Source organism: Myotis myotis, unplaced genomic scaffold (assembly GCF_014108235.1).
Source record: "Myotis myotis isolate mMyoMyo1 unplaced genomic scaffold, mMyoMyo1.p scaffold_m19_p_21, whole genome shotgun sequence".
NCBI classification, from domain to species: Eukaryota; Metazoa; Chordata; class Mammalia; order Chiroptera; family Vespertilionidae; genus Myotis; species Myotis myotis.
This window is the reverse complement of record NW_023416326.1, coordinates 11980153-12005007: the sequence shown is the minus strand read 5'-3', so window position 1 is coordinate 12005007 and position 24855 is coordinate 11980153. Positions and strand designations below refer to the sequence as shown.

Here is a 24855-nt window from a genome sequence, read left to right as displayed (position 1 = left end):
TCAGCACTAAGGGGCTAAGCAGACTTCCTATATAATACAAGTCCATTATAGTTCCAAGTTGGTCCATGAAATAGTCCTTGTTTTCTTCCTTCCCCCCGGTCCTAGCGCTGTTAAGACTCTTGTACAATGCACAGCATCATTTATCTGTGCAATAGTAGCCTGGTCATTAGGATAACAGCTCTTAGATGTCTGGCAAGGAGGTTTATTTTGGGGGTTTAGAAAATTCAGCAGTCAATCAGAATGTTCCTGTATCAGATTCTAGAACCATTATTGCCTTTTGAATCATGGTTATTTGTAAATGTAGATTTGATATTGATGAATTTTTTGTTTTCAAATAAGTTGACCCTGGCCATTGATCTTTAAGAAATACAAATAAGTAATTTACTTACTTGTACAGTGTGGATGCTTATATAAGGCAGTTAAATTGGATTTCCAGGCTCAGTGAAGAAATTTACAAAGAACCAGGAGGATGCCTAGTAATTGCATCTCTCTAAACCTGCTGAGTCATGTCTCGGATCCAAAGTCCTGGGGGGAAAAGGATGCCATTCCACATTTGAGTGGCAAATCAAAATGTTGTGGTACTTTATAAATTAACATATTTGAGTTTAGTTTCTAAAAATAATTGTCTTTATTGGCGATTGTGTTATCAAAAGGAAGATTTGTAAAGAAAAACAGTAAGCACATCAATTTTTAGTCTTTAAAATAATGTTCACACTTTGCTCAATCAATAGGATTCCTTTTCCTATAGAAATAGGTCTTAAGAGACACAATTATTCATACCTACTTCAACCTATTTTTATCTTAATTTCATCTTATGCTTATACTATGTTCTATCTGAACAAAGTTGTGTTTTCATTATAACTGATGGTTAATTACAAATATCAGATACAATTTGGGGTGTTATGTCATCTACATTTGTTTTATATTTTGGTTTTCAATAAAGAGTGAGGTCAATACAAGAGTTTATGTGTATATTCAGAACCACTCAGTTACTTTCTTAATACAGATCTCTCACATAAATGAGTTCATTAGCAATATTGGCTTAGGATTTAATTCACAGTTACGTAATATTTAGGTAGTTCTTTATCCTTGTGAAGGCTTGAAAACAGATTTTGTTTTTGTATTGTTGTTAAAAATGTGATAGGCTTCTAAATATGAAAATTAAAGTGCTTCTGTTTTTTTATTTATAGAATATTATTTAAAGATAAAGATCGGAATTGGGATGAAATAGAAAGCAAGCTAAGAGCTGAAAGTGAAGTTCCCATTGTGAAAACCTCAAGCATGGTACTAACTTTTCTGAACTATTAAAACATGTTAATAGCAGCGTTTTATTTTGCGGGAATGATATGCTTATTTTTGAGCTGTTTGTTAATATACATTTTTGAAGGAAGATGTAAATGCACATGTTTTAGAAATTTTATGCCTTAAACCAACTCCCAGAGGAGTTTAAGATGTTGATTACTTCAAAATTGTAGAGCAAGCATGTCAAACTCAAGGCTAACATGGGCCAAATAAACAAGGATAGAGGGTGTGGAGGAGGAGCTTTTGTGGTTCTTACTGTTATGCGTTTGTGTTCATGTAATAATCATATGTCATAAGTAGGCAGTTTTGAAAATAAGTTGACATGGCTCACTTCCATTTGCTTAATACATTGCTTATCTCCATTTTTAGTTTTTTTGAGGAAAAAAACTAAAAAAGGAACTGCCATTTGACCCAGTAATCCCACTTCTAGGACTATATCCCAAGAAACTAGAAACACCAATCAGAAAGGACATATATATCCCTATGTTCATAGCAGCACAATTTACCATAGCGAAGATCTGGAAACAGCCTAAGTGCCCATCAGCAGATGAGTGGATTAGAAAACTGTGATACATCTACACAATTGAATACTACGCTGCTGTAAAAAAGAAGGAATTCTTACCATTTGCAACAGCATGGATGGAGCTGGAGAGCATTATGCTCAATGAAATAATTCAGTCAGAAAAAGATAAATATCACATGACCTCACTCATTTGCAGAATATAATGAACAACATACACTGATGAACAAAAACAGATCCAGAGACAGAGAAGCAGCGATCAGATGCTCAAACCTCAGAGGGAAGATAGGGGAAGGTGGGGGTAAGAGGGAGAGATCAACCAAAGGACTTATATGCAAGCATATAGGCCTAACCAATGACACAGCAGACAACAGGGGGGTGAGGGCATGAATGGGAGTGGGGTGGGGGAAATGGGGCGAGGACACATATGTAATATCTTAATCAATAAAGAAAAAGAAAAAATGTTTTTAAATTGCTTATCTCCTCCTCAAGAATTTGCATAGATTTTTCTCGATCAGTGAGTCATCCTAACACTGAGGTTGGAAGCTTAGACATTTTTCCAAAGAAAATCAAATCCTTACGCTCTTTCCTAAAGGTGTGCGAGGCTGATCAGTACCAGTTTTTCCAAATCTTTTCTTAATTTTGAACTTTTCATTTTCTATCATTTCATTGAAAGAAGTAATTTTATTTTTAAATTAATTTAAGATTTTAAAATGTGAATTGTATTTATTGGCTAGCCTACTTATTTTATATCTTGTTGCTACAAATGTAGTGCCATGCGGATAATGTTAAGTATTCCAAATAAAGATGAGTCTGCGAGGAATTGCCAAATAAAAATGTTTTTCGTAAAGTGAGGTCATTCTTTGTTGTTTTTTTCCCTCCAGGAGATTTCTTCCATCTTACAGGAGCTGAAAAGAGTTGAAAAACAGCTGCAAGGTAAATTTACTACTGAATGAAGTAGAAAGAGCTAACAGTTTTAAGACAGTGCATGTTGTGGTATTTTTCAGAATATTCTTATTATTAGAACATTATTTGATTAAATGTAATGACATGGATAAAAATATAGATTTGGACATATCCAAATTACTTATAATAAGAAAGTTCAAACCCCATTATAAATCATTAAAAAGACATGAAGTTAAATCTTGAGCATATTGCTGAATGTTATAAATGAATTTATAGTATTATATCTATTACCTATTATATGTAATACTAATATGTGAAAAATATATCAAATAATGTATTAAAATATGTATATGCAGCTTAAAATGCTTATTGACAGAATTATTTATTTGGTTTGGCAATTTTCAAGTTATATTTGTGGTATAACCCAGATGAACTAGTAACACAAATGATAATTGTGTGATGAGCAACAAGAAATGGATGCATCGTGTTGGCCACAGGGGCCGGAAGAGAGGAGCAGAGAGGCTCAGTTTGCCTCGAGAACTTTGACAGGGGCGTGCATTGGTGTGTGTCAGATCTTAATCATGCATTAATGCCTGCGTAGGTCTTGACCCAGAAGTCCCAGGGGTACAACAGGCCGATTTCAGAGTGAACTGCTGATTCTACTCAATTCTTATTGCTTGAATGATCATAGACATGATATGTTAGTCCTACCTAAGTGATCCTCACACTTTATTCTGCCTCAGCACACCTGAGGGTGCGGACATCCCCCCTGAGTAAAAGTGGTTGCTCAGGTCATGAGTGTTCGCTGGTAGAATGGGGGTGAACATTGGCAAAGGTCTCTTAAGTGATTCTTAAGTCTATGGCGCTTCCTTCTCCCAACTCTACTCTATCCAGTGCCAAGTTGAAAATCACTGACTACGATTTTTCCTCATCCACTCAAAGATCTTTTGGATGAAAACTGGTTTTAACTGGCCCCTCCTATGGAGGTGGCAAAATCTGTTCGGCCTGCCGGGGCTGCTATGGGATGTTAGTATCTAGGCAACGAGGGGATCTTCATGGCTCTGTGACACATCCACACTTGCACATGCTCATGTCCTAGCGCTCTCACCAGCAGGATGACAACATGCTATGGGGGCACCAGACTGCCTCATGTATGTCAGTTTCCCCAAACCCCATCAGTAGCAACTGATCCCCAGTTGCTTGAGTGATTAATAGGGCTAGGAGTGTTCTTTAAAATTATAACCAATATTTTCACTTATCTTAAAATAATGAAAGCAAATTTTAAAAAGATCTCTTCTAAATTCCACATGTCCAAATCCTAGTCTTCCATCAGGCTCTGAAATGCCCATAAGTGAGCTACTCCAGGCGCCAGGAAAGCGTTCAGGCCTGTATAGTCTAGACAGGCCCAGAATGATGGAGAGTGGGGTTTTCAAAACAGTATAGAAAGGCGTCTCCAAAATTAAGCATCAAATAAAGGCACCAATACTCAAAGCACTATCCTAGTCATAAGCAATGCTCACATCCAAACTGTACTGCATCGACAGTTGTCTTTTCCCCCTATTCCTTTTTCCCTGCAGCGATCAATGCTATGATTGACCCGGATGGAACCCTGGAGGCTCTGAACAACATGGGCTTTCCCAATGCCCTCTTGCCGTCTCCCCCCAAACAGAAGTCCAGCCCCGTCAACAACCACAGCAGCCCGGGGCAGACCCCATCCCTTTGCCCGGCTGACGCGAGGGTTCTTCATCCTGCCGCCATCTCGAGTTCAGCTGAGTTTGAGAACACGGAGTCGGAAGCTGACTTCAGCATCCACTTCAACAGGTTCAACCCCGACGGGGAAGAGGAGGAGGTGCCGGTGCCGGAATGACTCTCTGGGAAGCAGGCACCTGGGGAAAGACTAGGAACATTAGAAGCAGCATAGCGTTGACTTGCACAAAACAAGACAGCTTGGTCAAGTACAATCTGGCTCTCTCTGGCTTTTTAATTTTATTTATTTATTTTCTCCTATAATGTGGCATCAGATCCATCCTTTCAAACCACCCGGGGAGCCACTCGGTGCACATGTAGGAAAAAGCACACCGTGCCAATGTCACCTTTTGTGGTTTCATGATTTTCAAACTGAACTACATCATTGCATCCTCTCCCTTCACAGATCTTTGTTTTTGGTGAGTTTTTTTTTAAGCCATGCTGTGACCTACAAGCAACCTAAATACCTACCATTTCTGACCCCCGTGTCCTCTGTGCCAAGCTGCTCCCCAAAATGGACTTTCTCTCCATCTGTACAGATTTGTTACACACTTATATTTGCTTCTTAATAACAGGATTTATATTAGCACTCATGACCATTGGATACAGTGACATCTAACTGTCCACAGTCCAGCTGACCTTTCACAAGTCGTTCTTGTGTTCTGAAATTCTCCAACATGTATGTGATTTATGTAACTCCGTAGCGACATAAATTGCCTTGGGGCTTACGGAGATGAACTATTATGTTTGCACTAAGATTCGCTGGGAGTGGTAGGTGGACATATCTATATATCAGTCAGCACTAACCGCCTTTTGTACATAGGAGACTGATGAGACTGTATTTGTTCTAACCCACGGCATTTTACTCCACTTGCAAAGAGATGAATTTGGCACTTTTTTCAATATTCTTTGTTTTTTTTTAATGGAAGTAAGAGTTTGTCTCTCATTTTAGGGCAAATGATAATTAGAAAGATTAAACTAGACAGATAGTTTAGGTGGAGTATATTTTTAAAACTAAGAACATGTATATTGGTCCGGTGTTACCAAGTTTATATGTGACAGTTGGAAAAAAAATCCCCTTGCAACGATCATGCAGTGAAAATTTTCTTCTTTCGGAGACCTGGAGAAGCAGTAGCCATGAGATTAGTTGATAGTTTCACCCCCAAGCAGTGAGTTGCTTGTGTGATTCCCTGTAGGACCCCGTAGTGAACCCCGTGTGTCTGTCTTACTCAATATAAGGACCCGGCAAGGCGACATGACAAAGGCGTGGGCCTGTGTTACTAACCAGGAAGCCTATGAAAAATATCTCCTATTAACCTCTTCCCTTCTCTTTCCAGTAAGGTCACGTTTGGGTAAGTTGAGAAAGAAAGCGATTATCTTCATGTTTCCAGAACACTATAATTTGGGTGAATCTAATTCATGTATTATTAGCAGTCTTGGAGCTTCCCCTTGACCCCACCAGTCTATAAAGATTAAAGTGCAACCTTTGCAAATGTATGAAATGGTCTTTAATATTTCAGCAATAATCCCGTGCTACATTTGTTTTAAGAAACAAACTGTGTACACTTCAGAAGCTTACAGGATTTGACAAACCCTGTACCATTGGGCCACTTAATAAAGACGCAAAAAAAAAAATTTTTTTATTTATTTATTTTTTTTTTGTAGAGATGTGCAAAAAAGATCTGCGGTGTAATGGATCTCATATTTTTCTTCAATTTTTTTTAAAAGGGTAAATGAACTGTTCTCCTAATGAAGCTAAGTTGCCCATGCTAATAAAGGAAACTGGAAAAAAAAGGTTTTAAAGAACATGATTGGAAAGATACAAGTGCTTTGAAGGAATAAATGAAACATTAAAACAGGGTCAGTCCATTTGAAGAAAAAAATTCAAACATAATCACCATTGTTCCCTCTTTTTTCAATTGTTTGGGTACCGATTCTATCCACTTGGAAGTAGCAGATAAGGAGTTTAGGAAAATATCGGCGTCTGTCTACTTACATTATTGTTTAAGTGTTTACACAGTTTTGTTTAAATATAAACATTTGGCCTTTTACTATGTTATTTTTATTTTTTATGAATACATTATTCTCCTTATTTATTTTTGTTACATTTATTACTTATGTTATTTTGTTAATGCATTTACAACTCCATTTTTAAATAAAGTGTTTCTGGAACTTTATGTGATGGTTGTATATTTCTTAGACCATCTGGATGGCTAATACTTGATCACTTTGCCAAATAACCATTTACACACCGTTTCCCAAAGCCTAGCAGTAGGATGATGCTTGCATTCTAATTAATATGTAAGAGCAGCACGGGTAAGAGGAGCTGAAGGCTGCCTTATTTTCTTTTTTTGTTTGATTGTTTTTAATATATTTTTATTGGTTTCAGAAAGGAAGGGAGAAGAGAGAGAGAAACATCAATGATGAGAATCATTGATTGTCTGCCTCCTGCACGCCCCCTACGGGAGATGGAGCCCACAACCCGGGCATGTGCCCTGACGGGGAATCGAACCTCGACCTCCTGGTTCATAGGTCGATGCTCAACCCCTGAGCCACACCGGCTGGGCTGCCTTATTTTCTTGGGACATTTCTAAGCAAATCCTCCCAGACCAGACCTCGGGCTGCCGCATCAGACCACACCATTTGGCTGGGAATCTCTGACAGCTTTGTTTTTCATGTGGTTTTTTCAGAGAGGTCATGTCCGTCGTGCCTGCTACAGTGGGCAGCTGGCCAGTCCAGTGGCCTGAGTCCCATGTAATCACAATAGAAAGCCACTGAGCGGAGTTAGAAATCTTGCAACTAAACTTCACTTTTTGCTTCAGGGAAGTGATTGCAACTCCCGCTGCTCAGGTTCGTCATGTGTAACCTGGAGCGGAGGATCTGACTAGCTGGTCTCTGAGCTGTATTTCTGCCCTTTAGAACACCAAGTCAAAGAGAACATCTTTAAAATAATCAGAGAGAGAAGAGAGGATTTTTTCTTTCTATTTTGTTTTTACCAAGAACTGCCTGAATTGTTTCAAGTTACAAAAATGTTATAGGATATATTTCCTTCCCTTTTAAAATTTTATTTTTGCTTAAAGAATGTCAGTTAAAAGATTAAAGTTGATAACGAATTTATGGCATGTCTAACAAGGAGAGTACTTCATCCCATCTACTTGTCATATACACTCAAAGCAGATAAAAATGTAAGAACTAAATTGGCACGAACTTCTCTGAAATTGAACTAGCATTACTGAAGAGAGCAAAATCCATTAAGCTCATGCAATTACAGACACCAGGGCTTCCATCCAAATCCCGGCCCCTGTGTCTCCTGCCTCTTATTTGATAAAATGTATATGCAATGGAGATCTGAATATCTAATGGAATTACTAAAGAAGATTTTAGAATTCCATCTTTCAAAGAGTTTGTTTTGTTTGTTTTTAATGGCTCTTTGGTCAATGACAGAGCTGTGATGTAGGGAGTGGACTAGAGGACTTCTCCAAATCTCTCTTGATAATCCATCACAAGCGACTTAACATATTTGCCTCGATTGTTGCCTTAACTGTCTTCCAGAATTTTCTAATTATAAGAAATGTTCCTAGAAGAGAAGTGTGAGGGGTTTGGGGAGAGGAAAATAGGGAAGAAGGAAAAGTTAGTGCTGATGCCTTCTCAGGTCACCCCCCTTATGGGCCATGGGGGGGGGCTTAATCCCACCAGAGCCACCCAATAAGCAGGTAGACTGAGCACTGGAGGGAGGTGGGGAGGAGCACTTACTCTCCAGCTCTCATGTCCCATTGGTCCAGGGCTGCCCTCCCCCCCCCCCCTCCCGTGGCATTAACTCTCTCACACATCCAGGTGATGCTAGTGTGCATGCTGGGCTGGTTCCTGCAGGTGTGTCATTCTGTTATCAAACATCGAGGGAGATGCTGCCTCACACAGGGTGTTGCCAGGTTACCTCTTCTCAAAGCTGGTGGCTGTAGCCATGGCTGGAGTGAGAGGTGGACGGAGGGAATGCCAGCAGGACACGGATTTTGTCCCGTGCACGTACTCGGTGCAACAACGGTGATGATCTGGGTTGTGAAAAATTAAAGCAATTTAGCTGCTCTTTTTCAATCACAAAGGAGGATACTGGACAAGTCCGTGTCTCTCAAGGAGGAAACCGCACATCAGGGGCTGCTGTCGTTTCACATTGGAAATGACTCTCTTTCATTCCTACGCAGCGGAATTGAAACAGTGTTATATAAAGTAGGTCGTGCCCGGTGTTCCGAGAAAGCAGTCAATCCATCCCAGCCTCCTCCAGGAGCGCGCCGCTGCGATGTGTGTGGAGACGGTGCCATTCATTACAGGCCATCGGGTCATTTCCTTCTTGAAGAAAGCATTTTCCTCCTTCACCTGGTACGATATAAAGACAATAAAGACACTGGGCTTCTAGGGCAGTATGTAGCTTCAGCTGCATTGCTTATCTTAATGTTCAACTCTGGATTCTGTAAGTAGCCAAGATTCACCCTCATTGGATTTGGAGAAAGAGCAAAATATCTGAAAATCCTTTTATGCTTCAAGATCCTATAATGAAGAATACTATATGATAAAATGCTAATATGCAAATTGCCCCCTCGACTGGGAACAGAGCTAGCTGGCCAATCTCCCGCGTCCCCTCCCCCTGGCCATCCAGCCCGATTGTCCTCGATCCCTGCACAAATTTGTGCACTGGGCCTCTATTCTGTAATAAGTCTGTCTTAGGAAGAGCTGACCTACCCCTAGATACGTCTGTCTGCTGAGCGTGCGTGCGCCTCTCGGGGAGACGGGGAAGAACACATCCCAAAGTGCCTCTCCCAAGTGCAGGGAACCCGGGTGATGAGTTCGCCAACCAGGTTACCAGGAGGCAGGGAAATTCTGGAGGCTTGAGTTATTTCAAACAGAGTAACTGGTGGAATTATTTTATGCTTCAACAGGAAATGGAAGGGCCTCATTTTGCCAGGAGGACATATAGATGGAGGTAACCTGTTTAATAGCTTAAAAGAAGAATCCAGGTAATCCATGGATGGCCAAGTCCTAATGGTTTTGTGAGAGAAGGCAATTTCTCACTTGCAAGCTTGTCTGTCTCTCAGTGTCTTCCACCGCTCCAGACCACACCAGGGCTACCATCACCCACCCACTGGGCAAATGCCGATGAGATGCCTCACCCACATTCTGGAAGCTGAACCATGGAAGAGTCGGGCATCTATGTACAAAATCATTATTATCGCCCTAGCTGGTCTTGCTCAGTGGATAGAGCATCAGCCCGAGGACTGAAGGGTCCAGGTTCGATTCCAGTCGGGGGCACATGCCCAGGTTGCAGGCTGGATCCCCAGTAGGGGGCGTGCAGGAGGCAGCCGATCAATGATTCTCTCATCATTGATGTTTATCTCTCCCTTCCTCTCTGAAATAAAAATATATATTTTTTTTAAAAATCATTATCATTATTAAGATCATTGTTATTTCTGATTATTGAACTTCCATCATGAGCACTGTGTGTTTGTTTGTTTATTTATTTATTTATTTTTATTTGCAGGCTCAGTCCCCAGTTGGGAGGCGGCCAATTGATGTTTTGTTCTCACATCAATTTCTCTCTCTCTCTCCCCCTCTCACTTTCTCTTTCGCTAAAAACCAATAATAACAATAATAATAAAAGTTGATTCATGTTTTCAGTCGTCATCTCTTGGTAGCAAGGAGAGGCATATGTGTGCCGACTGCTACACTAAACAATGTGAGTTGAACCCTCCAGGCACTCATTCATTCAACAAATACAAGCGCCTGTATTGCTCAGGCCTGAGACAGGTGCTGATAGGATTTAGATCTCAGGAAGGCCCATGATGAGATTGGTGACTAGACTAGCCAGGGTAGAATAAAGATACAGCCGAGTGCTAGAGCAAATAGAAAGAAACATGTCTCTCACCCTGGCTGGTCTGGCTCAGTGGATAGAGCATTGGACTGCGGACCCAAGGGTCCCAGGTTTGACTCCAGTCAAGGGCACGACCTCTGTTGCAAGGTCCTTCCTAGCCTGGGCCCTGGTCAGGGCTCCTGAAGGAGGCAAACAATCGGAGTGTTTCTCTCGCATCACATTGATGTTTCTCTCTGTCTTTCCCTCTCTCTTCCAATCTCTCTAATAAGCAATGAAAAAATGTCCTCAGAGCTCAGTGGATAGAGCGTAGGCCTGCAGACTAAAGGGTCCCAGGTTCGATTCCAGCCAAGGGCACATGCCTGGGTTGTGGGCGAGATTCCCCACCACCACCAGTAGGGGGCGTGCAGGTGGCAGCCAATCGGTGATTCTATATCATCATTGATGTTTCTATCTCTCCCTTTCTCTCTGAAATCAATTTAAAAAAAGAAGAAAATGGGTGCCTAGAGAGAGATCCAGAAAAGTGCTCTGTGCATTTCTATGAAATTTGTATTTACCAAAAAGAATAAAAGATAAATACCATTCATATATTTTAAGAGGACTTTTGGTTTCACAAAAGAATTTCCCATCACATCCCCCTAAATGGCAGCATTCCTGGTGGAATTAGATCGGCCATCTGATCTACCAAAACTGAATTTACGTGTGCCTCTTCGGCCATGTGTTTATTGGGTAAAGATGGTACTCCATGGTCTCCTTTCAGTTGTCCCCAAATCACAACCAGATTCTTGCGTGCGTGAGTACATGTATGGGGTGCTAGTGCACGTGCGTGCGTGTGCATGAGTGTGTGCATGTATGTGTGAGTGCGTGCACGTGTACGTGTGCGTGCGCGTGCATGCGTGTGTGTGTTTCCGCTTTGGTTCCCAGAAGCCCATCCGGTGGTCCGTTAATAATTAATAGAGTTTAATAATTAATAGGAAGCAGCATCTACAAGGCTGAATCCCAGGGAAGAAGGGCCCCGACGTAAAGAATTCCACTTAAAAAAAAAAAACGTAAAATAAAGTCCTGTCCTGTGTCCAAGGGCAGCTCGTACACAAGCAGACCGGACTCGAATCTCCTCTGTGTTCCTGTCCTTGTTTCTTGGCTGGAAGCTGGCAATTCCTATCCAATGGGCCGGGAGAAGCGGGATTCCACCAGCCGGCGGTTCCCCATCAGCCGCGGGCACCAGGGTCCGACGGCAGCGCCGGCTTTGATTCGGAGCCGGGGTTATTGATTCGGAGCCCGGGTTATTGATTCGGAGCCCGGGTTATTGATTCGGAGCCGGGGTAATTGATTGATCCTGGAAGAGCCAGCCGCTCCGGTTCCGGGCTGAGCATCCATCACTCCAAGCGGCTCAGCTCTGCTTCGTGAACATGCCCCCGTCCTGTGACGGTCGTTTCTGGAAAGGGATTCGGTTCTGTGTTCTGTGTGGGTAGCAACCAGGGCCCAGCCTCCTCCGCGGGGGGCCTTGGAGCCGGATGGTTCAGACCAGTCCCGGGACAGCAAAGGGTCAAACGGTCTGGTCGGGGCTCCAACCTTCCTCCGGCTCTAGGCCCAATAACCGGAGCTCGGAGGGCCGCCCTGAGTGTTGGGGGCGTGAGAAGGACCCCGGGGCGGAGGGGGGCAGGGAGGGGGCCGATGATGCGTACGGGTGCGAGTGCCTATGTCTGAGTGCATGAGTGCTTGTGCGTGCGTGTGCATGAGTGTGTGCGTGCACGTGTGCGTGGGGGGGGGTGCTGTGGGCATGCATGTGCATATGTGTGAGTGCCTGTGTGCGTGCGTGTGCGTGAGTACATGTATGGGGTGCTAGTGCACGTGCGTGCGTGTGCATGAGTGTGTGCGTGCACGTGTGCGTGTGGGGGGGTGCTGTGGGCATGCATGTGCATATGTGTGAGTGCCTGTGTGCGTGCGTGTGTGCGTGTGCGTGAGTACATGTATGGGGCGCTAGTGCACGTGCGTGCGTGTGCATGAGTGTGTGCATGTATGTGTGCCTGCGCGTGCATGTGTGCGTGCGCGTGCGTGTGTGTGTGTGTGTGTGTGTGTGTGTGTGTTTCCGCTTTGGTTCCCAGAAGCCCTCCGACTGAAGGTGAGTCCCCCGCTGCTCCCGCTGGGGCCTGTTTGCATCCGGTGGCCCGTTACCAGGCCCCACTTCCTCCCCTCCGACCCCCAAGGGCCCCCCAGGCTCTTTTACTGCATTTGGCTCTCCCAGGGGAGCCCCCTTGCCTCTCTGTCTGGGGAGAGCTGGCTGCCCCTCTCACAGCTGTTAGCACCCTGAGGTCCCAGCGACGCTGCTTCCAGATCTTTCCCTCACCCCCTCGTGGAGGAATGGCCACGCGCAGGGAAGACACTGTTACCCCGCATTTTGTGGCCCTTGAGTTCTTTTCTGCATCAGACTAAACCAGCGGTTCTCAACCTGTGGGTCGCCAACCTGTGGGTCACGACCACTTTGGGGGTCGAACGACCCTTCCACAGGGGTCACCTAAGACCATCGGAAAACACATCTATAATTACATATTGTTGTTGTGATGAATCACTATGCTTTCATTATGTCCAATTTGTAACAATGACATTGGGGGTCACCACAATATGAGGAACTGTATTAAAGGGTCGCAGCATCAGGAAGGTTGAGAACCACTGGACTAAACGAACCTCAGGGCCCACGCTTGGAAAATCAGCTTTTGGAGGCAGCCAGGACCCAGGTTCATTAACTACCTAATTCCCTGCTGGCTCCCCAGCAGTTTGCCAGTATCTCCCTTTCTGAGAGCAGATACCCTCAGGCCTTCCCTGCAGCCTTGGGGGTTGGGGGAGGAGAGAGTTCTCTATGGAGGGGATCTTTCTTTGCAGTTATTTAGTGGGTTTGTGTTCTTGTAAATCCTTGATCCAATGTGTGGCCTCTCTATCAAAATGCATCTTGAGCCCGGCCGGTGTGGCTCAGTGGTTGAGCATCAACCTATGACCCAGGAGGTCACTGGTTCGATTCCCGGTCAGGGCACATGATTGGGTTGTGGGTTCGATCCCCAGTGTGGGGCATGCAGGAGGCAGGCGATCAATGATGTTTCTCTCTCATGGATGTTGCTATCTCTCTATTCCTTTCCCTTCTTCTTCTCTCTCTCTCAAAATCAATAAAAACACATTTTTTTAAAAGGCATCTTGAGTCGCTTGCACCTGGTGAATCCATCGCTGCGTTCTGGCAGGATTTGTAAACACCGAGAAAGGTGATTACAGCTAAATCCATGAGCTTAGGTCGCCCACCCGCACACGCGTTTTTGATGATCAATGCTGACTGAGACCAGAAGGAGCCTGGGTAAGTGAAATCCTCTGCTACCCACAAATGCCATTTTCCTTGCTGTGGTGGTTTCTCCTGTGTCGATTAGGCTGAACTGCATGGTGTGGAAATCTCGTTGCTATTGGTTTCTGGCCAGGCTGGACCCCTAGAGAGATTCTTACAGCAGACTTGGGGGCAGTAAGTGAAGGGGCAGCCACCGGTAGCTCACACACCCGCCACTCCTCCCCCTGCTCACCTCGTTAGCAGGTGCAGGGCCTGCAGCTGCTGCATCCTCTCCTGGGTCCTCCCTCGGTGTCTCCCACCCCTGGGTGCCTGTTTGGCTGTGGAAGGAAGGGTCCTGGCTTCTGGGGGGCATCTATACCATCAAGGGCAGAGGCAGCAAGAACCAGCAAGGACTCCCGTCCATTTCTTCTGGGCTCAAGTTCATGTCTGTGGGTTTCACTTGGTTCTTGCTCCCCCGCCACTCCTCCACCCCCACTTCCCATCCCCCTTCCCTTCCCGGCTGCCTGCCCTGTGAGTGCACATCTCCTATAAAGTCCCCCAGTGGTCCAGCTTCTCTGATTGACCTGGACTGGCGCAGTGGCTGCGGTCAGCTGCCTCCCAGCCAAACCACCGCAGGTGCAGGTAAGTAGTGAGAGGGTGGAGGAGGCAGGGGGCGGGGGGCCTGCATTCTCCAGTGTAACAGGGCCTGGATGAGGGAGGGGCCGTGGAAGGTGGGGTCATGCTGAGGGCACTTTGCTGCTTTGGGACAGATCTCCCACTTCTGGTTCTCAGGCTGCTTTTTTTTTTTTTTTAAATATATTTTATTGATTTTTTACAGAGAGGAAGGGAGAGAGATAGAGAGTTAGAAACATCGATGAGAGAGAAACATCGATCAGCTGCCTCCAGCACATCTCCTACTGGGGATGTGCCCGCAACCCAGGTACATGCCCTTGACCGGAATCGAACCTGGGACCTTTCAGTCCGCAGGCTGATGCTCTATCCACTGAGCCAAACTGGTTTCGGCTCAGGCTGCTTTTAAGATTTTTTCCCCTTGAAAACTGGTTTAAAGCAATTTTTAAAAATATCTGTATTTATTGATTTCAGAGCGAAAGGGTGAGGGGGAGGGAGAGAGAAACATCCATGATGAGAGAGAATCATGGATCGGCTGCCTCCTGCACGACCCACACTGGGGGTTGAGCCCACAGCCCAGGCATATGTCCTAACCGGGAATCGAACAGTGATTCGATAGGTAGGTTCATAGGTCAGTGCCCTACCACTGAGCCACACCAGCCAGGCCTGGCTTAAAGCAATTTGATTATGATGTGCCTTGGCGTAGCCTTCTTCATGTTGTAGAGCGGAATTACGTAGGTGGGTCAGTCATGACTTCATAATCCTTTCCCAACCAAAACAAAACCCAATACTCCATGACAAGCCAAGAATGATGTAGGCTTTTCACGCCCAGAGCCCCCATTTGAAGCTTGTTTTTATTTCTCATTTTACTAGGCATCCTCACAAGTCAGTGTAAATGCATATATCTAAAGCATTTGTAGTAACGCGGCACTGTTGTCATCCACTTTATAGAGCGATTGTACCATTTTCTATATGAAATCATGTGTAAAGCATGCTTCTCTTTTTAAATTTTTTTTCCCCACTTTCCTTGCATGATGGTAATCTCTGTCACTGGTTTTTAAGCGCTTGTTTATGACGAAAAGATGTTAACCACGTCTCATGCATTGCAAATGAACTACCATGTTTTTTGTTACTATTTCACTCTGGTGTCCTACTTTTTGGTTGTATCAAACGTGTGCATTAAATATAATCGTATTCTGGTTTTTTTAAAAAAATAAATAAAAACAACTGCTTTAGGCTCTGACATGGAAACTGCCTTAGTGTTGCTCGTCAAAGAATGTAGGTGAGGCGGGTGAGGGACAGGAATGAGGAGCACAGCCAGAGAGAAAGTGTCTCCACTCAGGTCCTAATGCTGAGCCCCCAGGTAGGCTCAATTCAAAAGCAGGAGGGGAGGGGGACGAGGGCTGGAAGGGGATGGGCCAGGGAGGGGTGGGGACATCCGTTCGCCCAAACTGCGTCTCAGGACATTTCCCAGACGCGAGTTTCGGGTGTTAAAAGGGCCAAGGAGTTCTGGGGCTAAGCAACCTTGGGGGGAACCTTCAGAAGCCTGCTACCATGTCCCGTTCCTGCACACGCGCAATGCGTATGCACAGTAAAGAATCTGACAAGCCCTGTTTAATGTCGGTTGGTTAAACACTTTATTAAATGCAGTATTTCCCGAGGGGAGAGTGTTATTTGTGAAATGAGTTTAGGACGCTCTGGTGTAGACGTTTAAATGCTTCTAATAAGAATAAGTGCCGTTTATAATGATAATAAGTGCCGTTATAAGTGTTATTATCATTAGGACCTTCCTTTAATATTACGGGTTCCTATTTTTGTCATGATTCGAATGCTGCTCGGTGTAATAAGTATCTACGAGCCACATGTGGCCATTTAAATTAATTAAAATGAAAGACAATTTAATATTCAAGTCCTCAGCCACACTGGTTACATGTCAGTGCTCAGCAGCCACGTGCTGGGAGCTATATTAGGGGAAGGGGCTGCGCTAGCTTGTTCTGTTAGGTCCAAAGTAAACACCTCATTAATGCAAATCTTTATAAATTTCCCAAACATGCGATGTTGACACTATTATCCAGACTCCTCAAACACCTTTGAAAACTTTTTTAAAATATATTTTTATTGGTTTCAGAGAGGAAGGGAGAGGGAGAGACAGATAGAAACATCCATGATGAGAGAAAATCATTGATGGGCTGCGTCCTGCACGCCCCCCACTGGGGATTGAGCCCACAGCCCCGGGCATGTGCCCTGACGGGGAATGGAACCGTGACCTCCTGGTTCATAGGTTGACGCTCAACAATGCAGCCACGCCGATGGGGTGACAATTCAATTTCTTAATCTTCATAAAAGCTTTGGGAAGTCTCGGCACAATTCCTTCCTAGAGAGAAGACCTCAAGTGTTTTCTTTTAAGGGAGTTTTAGTTGCTGGGTTTAACGTAATTGCTCAATTAGTCATTCGTAGAAGTTCCCCCTGTGCCTCTGAAGATGCCATAAGCAAAGAATAAATACACAAAACCGGAGACCAAATCCTCCCCACTGGGTACCCTCACAGGCACATGTAGGGATGGGGGTGTGGTATTTGTGCCTGTAAGCCCTGTAAACCGCAGTTAATTTTAGACTCTCATAAAGAATTAAAAGCACTTATTTGAGCACAAGGAGCTGCAGCCAGGAGACACAGACTCGGGTAGCAACTTACACTGTGTTCCTTGGAGGCAAAGGGGAGACCACTGTTGATAGCAGAAGTCCCCAGTTAGGTCTATTGTGTGCAAATGACAATGCAAATGTATGCAAATTGTGCAGTTCTGATAGGTCTCAGTCCATTGGTGGATCCAGTAGGTTGACAAACAGGACACTGAGAATTAAGTCTGAGCTTCATCCCAGTATACAGAGGTAAGAAGCCCTGTTGGAAAATGGCTGCTAGACTATTATTATCTACAGAGTCTAGCTCTTTACCAGGAATACTAGAAGAAAAAATGCTATGAAAGATTACTTTTGCCCTAACCGGTTTGGCTCAGTGGATAGAGCGTCGGCCTGCGGACTCTAGAGTCCCAGGTTCGATTCCAGTCAAGGGCATGTACCTTGGTTGCAGGCACATCCCCAGTAGGAGGTGTGCTGGAGGCAGCTGATCGATGTCTCTCTCTCTTCAATGTTTCTAACTCTCTATCCCTCTCCCTTCCTCTCTGTAAAAAATCAATAAAATATATATATATTTTTTAAAAGATTACTTTTAAAATGAGTTAAAATCAGGCCCTGGCTGGTGGGTTCAGTGGTTAGAGCATCAGCCCACACACCAAAAGGTCTCAGGTTCGATTTCCTGTCAAAGGTACCTCTCTCCCCCACTCCTTCCCTTCCCTCCTCTCTCAGAAAAGCAATGGAAAAATATCCTCATGTGAGGATGAAAAGCAAACAAACAAAAAAAGAGTTAAAATCCGGTTAAACTGGAACTCACGGTCTAGCATTTTCAATGCCTCGGTCTTTCCCACTGCTACTTGTGTAATGTTGGGATCCTGGAGTTGATTCAAGTCTAAAAAAAATAAGAAAATATTCTATTCTGTTTCAATTTCATTGTGGTGAAAATGAGATAAATCCAGTTGAACTAGAATAATAGGATTATAATAATAGAATTGCTCTTTTGGGCGTTTCATCAGTACCAGGGATTCGACCTTACCTGAAAAGACTTCCAAAACTAAAAATATCCTATGAATGGAAACAAAGAGCACACATCTTTGAAGGTATTTCAGTCCCTGTGCAATCTGTAGGCATAGTAACCTTCTACAATTGGAGATACAACAGAAACAGTACTCCACATCCAATAGCAAGGGGGTAATTTTAACAGTACAATGGCATAGAAATCATTATCATTAGACACCTGCAAAATAACACACAGCATGTAAGAAATACAATTTTCTAAAAAGTGTTGTCCTTGGATGATCAAACCCTAACATTTGCAGAGAAGTTGCATATAAATGTAGGAGTTGAGCGTCGATCTATGAACCAGGAGGTCACAGTTCGATTCCCGGTCAGGGCACATGCCTGGGTTTGAGCTGATCCCCAGTAGGGGGCGTGCAGGAGGCAGCCAATCGATGATTCTTTCTCATCATTGATGTTTCTATCTCTCCCTCTCCTTTCTTCTCTGAAACCAATTTTAAAAGTTATTTAACAGCCCTGACCGGTTTGGCTCAGGGGATAGAGCGTCGGCCTGCGGACTGAAGGGTCCCAGGTTCGATTCCGGCCAGGGGCATGTACCTGGGTTGCGGGCACATCCCCAGTAGGAGGTGTGCAGGAGGCAGCTGATCCATGTTTCTCTCTCATCGATGTTTCTAACTCTCTATCCCTCTTCCTTCCTCTCTGTACAAAAAATGAATAAAATATATTTTAAAAATATATATATTAAGCAAAAATAAATGTAGGGGTGAATAAAAGAAGAACAAACAATTAGTTCTTCAGAGCACTGAGGAACTTTTGGGGGTAAACATTGCCACTAAAGGGAGAAATAGTATTATGGCCCTACAATCCACTTAAAATGGATTGTTGGTCTAGTGACAGTAACAAATACACAGAAACCTTCCAGTCTTGCAATCTGTCCCTTGCTGGGGGGTTGAGATATAGGGGGCCCACTGACACCACTTCTACTTAAGCAAAAGGTGGGGAACCTTTTTTCCTGCCAAGGCCCATTTGGATGTTTCTAACATTGTTCAAGGGTCATACAAAATTCTCAACTTAATCATCAGCCTGCTCTGTTTGGTCAAACATTTAATTAACTCACCCCCAAAGCCTTGGCAGGGCCAGACCAAATGACTTCTCGGGCCTTCTATGGCCCAGGGGCCAGATATTCCCCACCCCTGACGTAAAGGAATACAGGTCCCTCCCACACCCTCCAAACAGAATGAAACAAAAGGAAAGAGAAGAGGAATGAGGAGAGGGGGGGGGGGGGATGAAAAGTAAGAGGGAAAGGAGGTGTGCATCACAGGGCATGAAAGGTTATCTTCTTCAAGGTCAGGGAAGACAGTCCCCTGTCCCATCTGAGAATTCTGTCCCCCCCTCCCAGCCCTCCTTCCCCCTCCTCGCCTCCTCTTCTCCCCCCTCCTCCTTTCCCCCCTCCTCCTCTCCCCGCCTCCCTTCCCTGGAGTCTATGGCGCCCTTAGCAAAGTACCGAGGGTGAAGTTGCATGGCTGAAGTGCAGTGATTTTAAAAGCAAACACACTTTTACTTGGTTTTGTTATTGTGTTTGAATTCTCTACAGACAAGGCCTCCTTGCTTACCCTGTGGGGGCTGGCCATTCCCTTCACCCTGCCCTTGGCACATCACTGCAGGGCCTTTGGGTTTTCTAAAACAAGCCATTTTAAGTCATCTATATACAGCGGGGCCTTGACTTACGAGTTTAATTCGTTCCGTGACGGAGCTCGTAACTCAAATTACTCATCTGTCAAATCAAAAAGTGGACGAGTGAGACGCGTGATGCTGGGCTGATGTTGGGGTGTTCACTGTGACGTTCGCTGCGCCAACTAGCGGTGGGGTATCTGAAGCTGGCTTGTAACCCGAATTTTAGCTCGCAACTCAAAGCAAAAAATCAGCCGAGAGACGGCTAGTATCTCGAAAAACTCATTAGTCGGGGCACTTGTTAGTCAAGGCCCCACTGTATATAAAAGTCTAAGCGACTGACCGTTCAACCTTCTGACCGGTAGCTATGACACGCACTGACCACCAGGAGGCAGACGCTCAATGCAGGAGCTGCCTAACTTCAGTGACTTGGCAGCTGCAGTTCTTGGGTGACGCACCTGGAACCAGAGAGGAGGGAGCCCAATTCTGGGGTGCGTCACCTAAGAACTGCCCTCTCGCAATCCGGGACCCCTCAGGGGATGTCGGAGAGCTAGTTTCAGCCCGATCTCCACAGGCCAGTCCAAGGGACCCCACCAGTGCATGAATCCGTGCACTGGGCCTCTAGTAATTACATAAGGGAGTTTGGGGAGCAGAGCAGAGTGCAGCTGGACTTCAAAAGGCAATTAATCATGTGTTTCCGAAGGCCCCACGTTCCCTGCCTTCCCTTTGCTCTCCATCACTTATCTGTCGTGGATCATTTGTGCCTTCTGTTTTGCAGGCTCTGAATCGCTGAAGTCACTTCTGTGGTTCATGATCCATGAAAACACTTTAGCAAGAAGACAGCACACCAAGCCTGGGTTCCAGGCAGATTTTTACGTCCCTTCTAGGTCAGAATCCAAACTCTGAAAAAATAGGGACATGCCAACCTTCCATAGTAGCCACGGTTTCTAAAAGGCTACACAGACAGACAGTCCTCCTCTCTCTTAAAGGAAATCTAAAAGCACAAGAGAAAAAAAAGATACTTTCCTAGTTAAAAATGCATGTTTATTATAGAGCATAGAGTAAGCAACAGGAAGAAAACAGAAGGCAATTCTGATTCCACAAATTAGAGGTAACTATTATTTCTTTTTAAAAAAATTATATATATTTTATTGATTTTTTACAGAGTGGAAATGAGAGGGATAGAGAGCCAGAAACATCAATGAGAGAGAAACATCGATCAGCTGCCTCCTGCACAACTCCCACTGGGGATGTGCCCACAACCAAGGTACATGCCCTTGACCCGAATCGAACCTGGGACCCCTCAGTCCGCAGGCCGTCGCTCTAGCCACTGAGCCAAACCAGCCAGGGTGAGGTAACTATTATTTCTTTGGATATATATTTAGAATGTATATATCTATATCTACATAAGTATTTAGACTGTTTATATCTGCATACACAATATAGATAGATATACAGAAATAAATAAATAGATATATTTATTGATATGTATACTGTTTGACAACCTTTCTCACAGAATAGGTTATGAACAGTTATCTATGTTACCACCTCAGCATTTTTTTTCTTGAAGACCTTCTAGAGTCAGGCATTGGCTCCTCTATCTGGAAGCACCATACTTTCAACAGGCCTTTATTCTGTCTGTTGGGAACAGCTGTTCTGTCTAGTCATGGCCAAGGAAGGAGGTAGGAGGTGAGGCCTGAGTTAAGCATGGAACTGCTCTGTCTTGATGAATATTTGTTGTTTTGAGAGGATTTAGAAGCATGCTGAGCTTCAGGATATCCGGTCACCATCCATTGAACTCTGAAAAGTGAAAAAACTCCAGTATTGTTGATGGAGGGATTGCTAGTTTCGTGTCTATGTGTCAGGAGCAGAGAGGACATCTGGACAAATTCAGACTCTTGGGTCTTGTCTACATGGTCCTTAGTAAGGGACAATCATTTTTTCTTTAGTACTAGCAGGTCCCACCAAGTTCAGGACATATAAAAACTTTGTTTTCTAGTTATAAGCTTTGCTATATAATTTTATGTATGTGTATCAGGGCCTTTCCTTATTTTCTTTGTTGTATTCTTTATCATGAGACTAAAAAGTCTCAACATCATTTTTTTTTATATCTGCATTTCCTGAAGTTTTATCTTCATGACATTTTTTGAAAATATATTTTTTATTGATTTCAGAGAGGAGGGAAGAGGAAGAGAGATAGAAACATCAATGATCAGGAGTCCCTTCTATGGCAGCAGGTGGCAGCCTAGCCTATGATTGAATTTCATGAAGAACGACTCTTCCAATTGCAATCCATGTCACTGCTGGATTGTTCTGAGATTAGGAATCTATTGCTTATATATGTTAAGCTAGGTTCTGCTTCCCAATAACTCTCTTGCATGTGTCTAAAGTCTGCTTTCTGGGCCATCACAAATTACAGTGGGGCCTTGACTTATGAGTGTCCCAACTAATGAGTTTTTCGAGATACGAGCCGTCTCTCGGCCGATTTTTTGCTTTGAGTTGCGAGCTAAAATTCGGGTTACGAGCCAGCTTCAGATATCCCACCGCTAGTTGGCGCAACGAACGTCACAGTGAATGCCACAACATTAGCCCAGCATTCAATTCATTGTAATGGTGAAAATTGATTTGACAGATGAGTAATTTGAGTTACGAGCTCCATCACGGAACGAATTAAACTCGAAAGTCAAGGCCCCACTGTAGTCTACTTTTGCATGAGCCTTCATACTTGTCTTTCCTGAGTCTTTTCTACCCAGGAGTAAACACCGTAGTTTTGTAAAGGTTGACACACCAGCTGGGTTTCTTGGCGTGCACCGCTTGTGTAAGACTCCTTCTCTGTGAGTCATTCAGATTTGGCATGATTTCCACCATGTTTGTTCTGGTCTGTGTAGAGGACAACGGGACGGAGATCTCTGATGATCGAGACCTCGAATCTACATGAACAGACCTGATTTGTGTCTGTGTTTTGCATCTGAATCGCTCTGTCAGATGAGAGGGAATTTGCTGGTTATTCTCTGTCTGTTCCCCACCGGATATATTCTTGACTTTGTCCTCCCTGAAAGATTCTTTAGGAGGCTGGCCTCTACCGAATGTACCTCTCGGGTTGCCCAGCTCTCTAGCTCCTGGTTGGGTTTGGCCCATGGGAGACCCAAGCAGGAGTTTTGAGGATAAGTGCAAAAAGGTACTTTTAAATCATTTTTAACAAGAGTAATGGCTGTATTCTTCTACCCATGACTATGGTGGGAAGCTACGGGGCCAGTCCCTGGGTGAGTCACCATTATTAGTTAGTTGCCTTAACCCCATAAACAGTCCTTTATTAAACTCTTCTTAGTTCAGTTCTGACCATGCCACTATTTCATGCTGGGACCCAGACTGACCTAAGAAGCATACAAAGCTAAAATGATGAGACACTTTTCAAGTGAGCAGGAGCAGACCAGGTCTGATTCTGTGAGTGTAAAACTGTTTTATTTCACCCCCAAATGGAGCACTTTGAACTAAGCCTTCAGAGAATTGTCTTTATGTTGTTGTCAGTCAGTCATTCCAGTTTGAGATAATTTGGGTCTTGATTTTTATTAATAACCTTAGCCTTTTTTTTCCCAAAAATTTGCCACTGGGTATAAATTTCATTTATATGTGATGTCTGTCTCTTTCCATGGAGAGGCAGAATAGCATTGTGACGAAAATTTGACTTTGGAGGAGATAGAGTTAGGTTTGAATTACTAACCATGAACTTCCATTTCTTCATCTATAAGCATAATAACTGAAAAAATTGTGAGTAATATATCATAAACATATAAAAACTCTGTTTTCTAGTTATAAGCTTGGTTATATAATTTTATGTATGTGTATCAGGGCCTTTACATAATTTCTTTGTTGCATTCTTTATCATGAGACTGAAAAGTCTCCACATCATTTTTTTTTTATATCTGCATTTCCTGAAGTTTTATCTTCATGACATTTTTTGAAAATATATTTTTTATTGATTTCAGAGAGGAAGGAAGAGGAAGAGAGATAGAAACATCAATGATCAGAGAGAATCATTGATCAGCTGCCTCCTGCACAACTCACCTTGGGGATCAAGCCCACAAGCCAGGCATGTGCCCTGACTGGGAATTAAACCGTGACCTCCTGGTTCATAGGTTGACACTCAACCACTGAGCCCCACTGGCTGGGCACTTCATTAAATTTTCATATAGAAAAATCATGCATATAGTTTCTGTACATAACATTAGTATTTTACCTTTATAAACTATTTCTATCTTCCCCTTGAATCTGACCTAACCAGGGGTTAACAGCACACACTGAAAATTCCAGAGAAAAATGTGGTTGTCAGGAGGATCACAAGAGTTGCCAACAGTGTTCAGGACCACGGACAGCTCTCTCCAGGAACCATTTTGGTCACCCTACTTGGGTATCTTGAAAGTTGTAAATCAGGAAGTTAAAGAAGAGACAGATTAAAACAAAACAAAAAAGCTGTGGTGCATTTACACAGTGGATTACTATGCAGCTATAAAAAAAAGAAGGAACTCTTACCCTTGGTGACAGCATGATGGACCTCGAGATTATTATGCTAAGCAAAAGAAGTCAGTCAGAAAAAGGCAAATGCCATCTGATCTCACTTATATGTGGAATCTAATGAGCAAAATAAACTGGTGCACAAAATAGAACCAGAGGCATGGATACATGGAACAGACTGACAGATGTCAGAGGGGAGGGGTGTGGAGGGACTGGGTGAAAGAAGGTGAAGAGATTAGCCAAAGAGCATATATGCATCGCCCATGGACACAGACAAGAGAGTGGTGAAGGTCAGGGGACAGGGGGCATGGGTGGAGGTGGGCTAAGGGGGAGAAATAGGGGACATCTGTAATAGTGACCATAAAAAAATTTTTTAAGTGGAAAAAGTTGAAATAAAAGATAAAGGAGAGATATGGAGAGTCATCTTAAAATGATTGATTTCTGGTCTTGGATAAGACTGAACAGAAGGCTAATGGGCTGTGCAAGTCCAGAACCTGTCCAGAGTAGAGAGGTCATTCCCAGAGTTCAATCTTTCTATCCCATTGGGCACAATTATCTCTATTGTGAGGGAGACTGTTTTGGATGAAGCATGTTTCTAAAATTTTATCCAGCTTACTTCCCTCATTGTGGCTCCTTGCTCAATAAACATTATTCTAATTGTAATTCAGCCTTCTGTATAATTCCATCTGCAGGGAAGAAAGTGCAGGCATGACAATGCTAACATTTCAGCCATGTCCCTGCAGAAATCTCAGTATAAATTTCA

General features: G+C 43.8%; 1 protein-coding gene across 10 annotated transcripts in view; it reads left to right on the top strand.

Annotated features, from left to right (window-relative positions):
* CEP170 (centrosomal protein 170) overlaps positions 1-6651 on the top strand; it is a 100123-nt gene extending 93472 nt beyond the window's left edge. For all 10 annotated transcript variants that reach the window (XM_036355087.1, XM_036355089.1, XM_036355088.1 and 7 more), the window contains 3 exons: positions 1191-1284; positions 2707-2758; positions 4306-6651. In XM_036355087.1, the coding sequence (XP_036210980.1) occupies positions 1191-1284; positions 2707-2758; positions 4306-4595 (436 nt within the window). In that variant the 3' untranslated portion in view covers positions 4596-6651. The remainder of the gene's footprint in view (positions 1-1190; positions 1285-2706; positions 2759-4305) is intronic.
* Positions 6652-24855: the final 18204 nt, after the last annotated feature.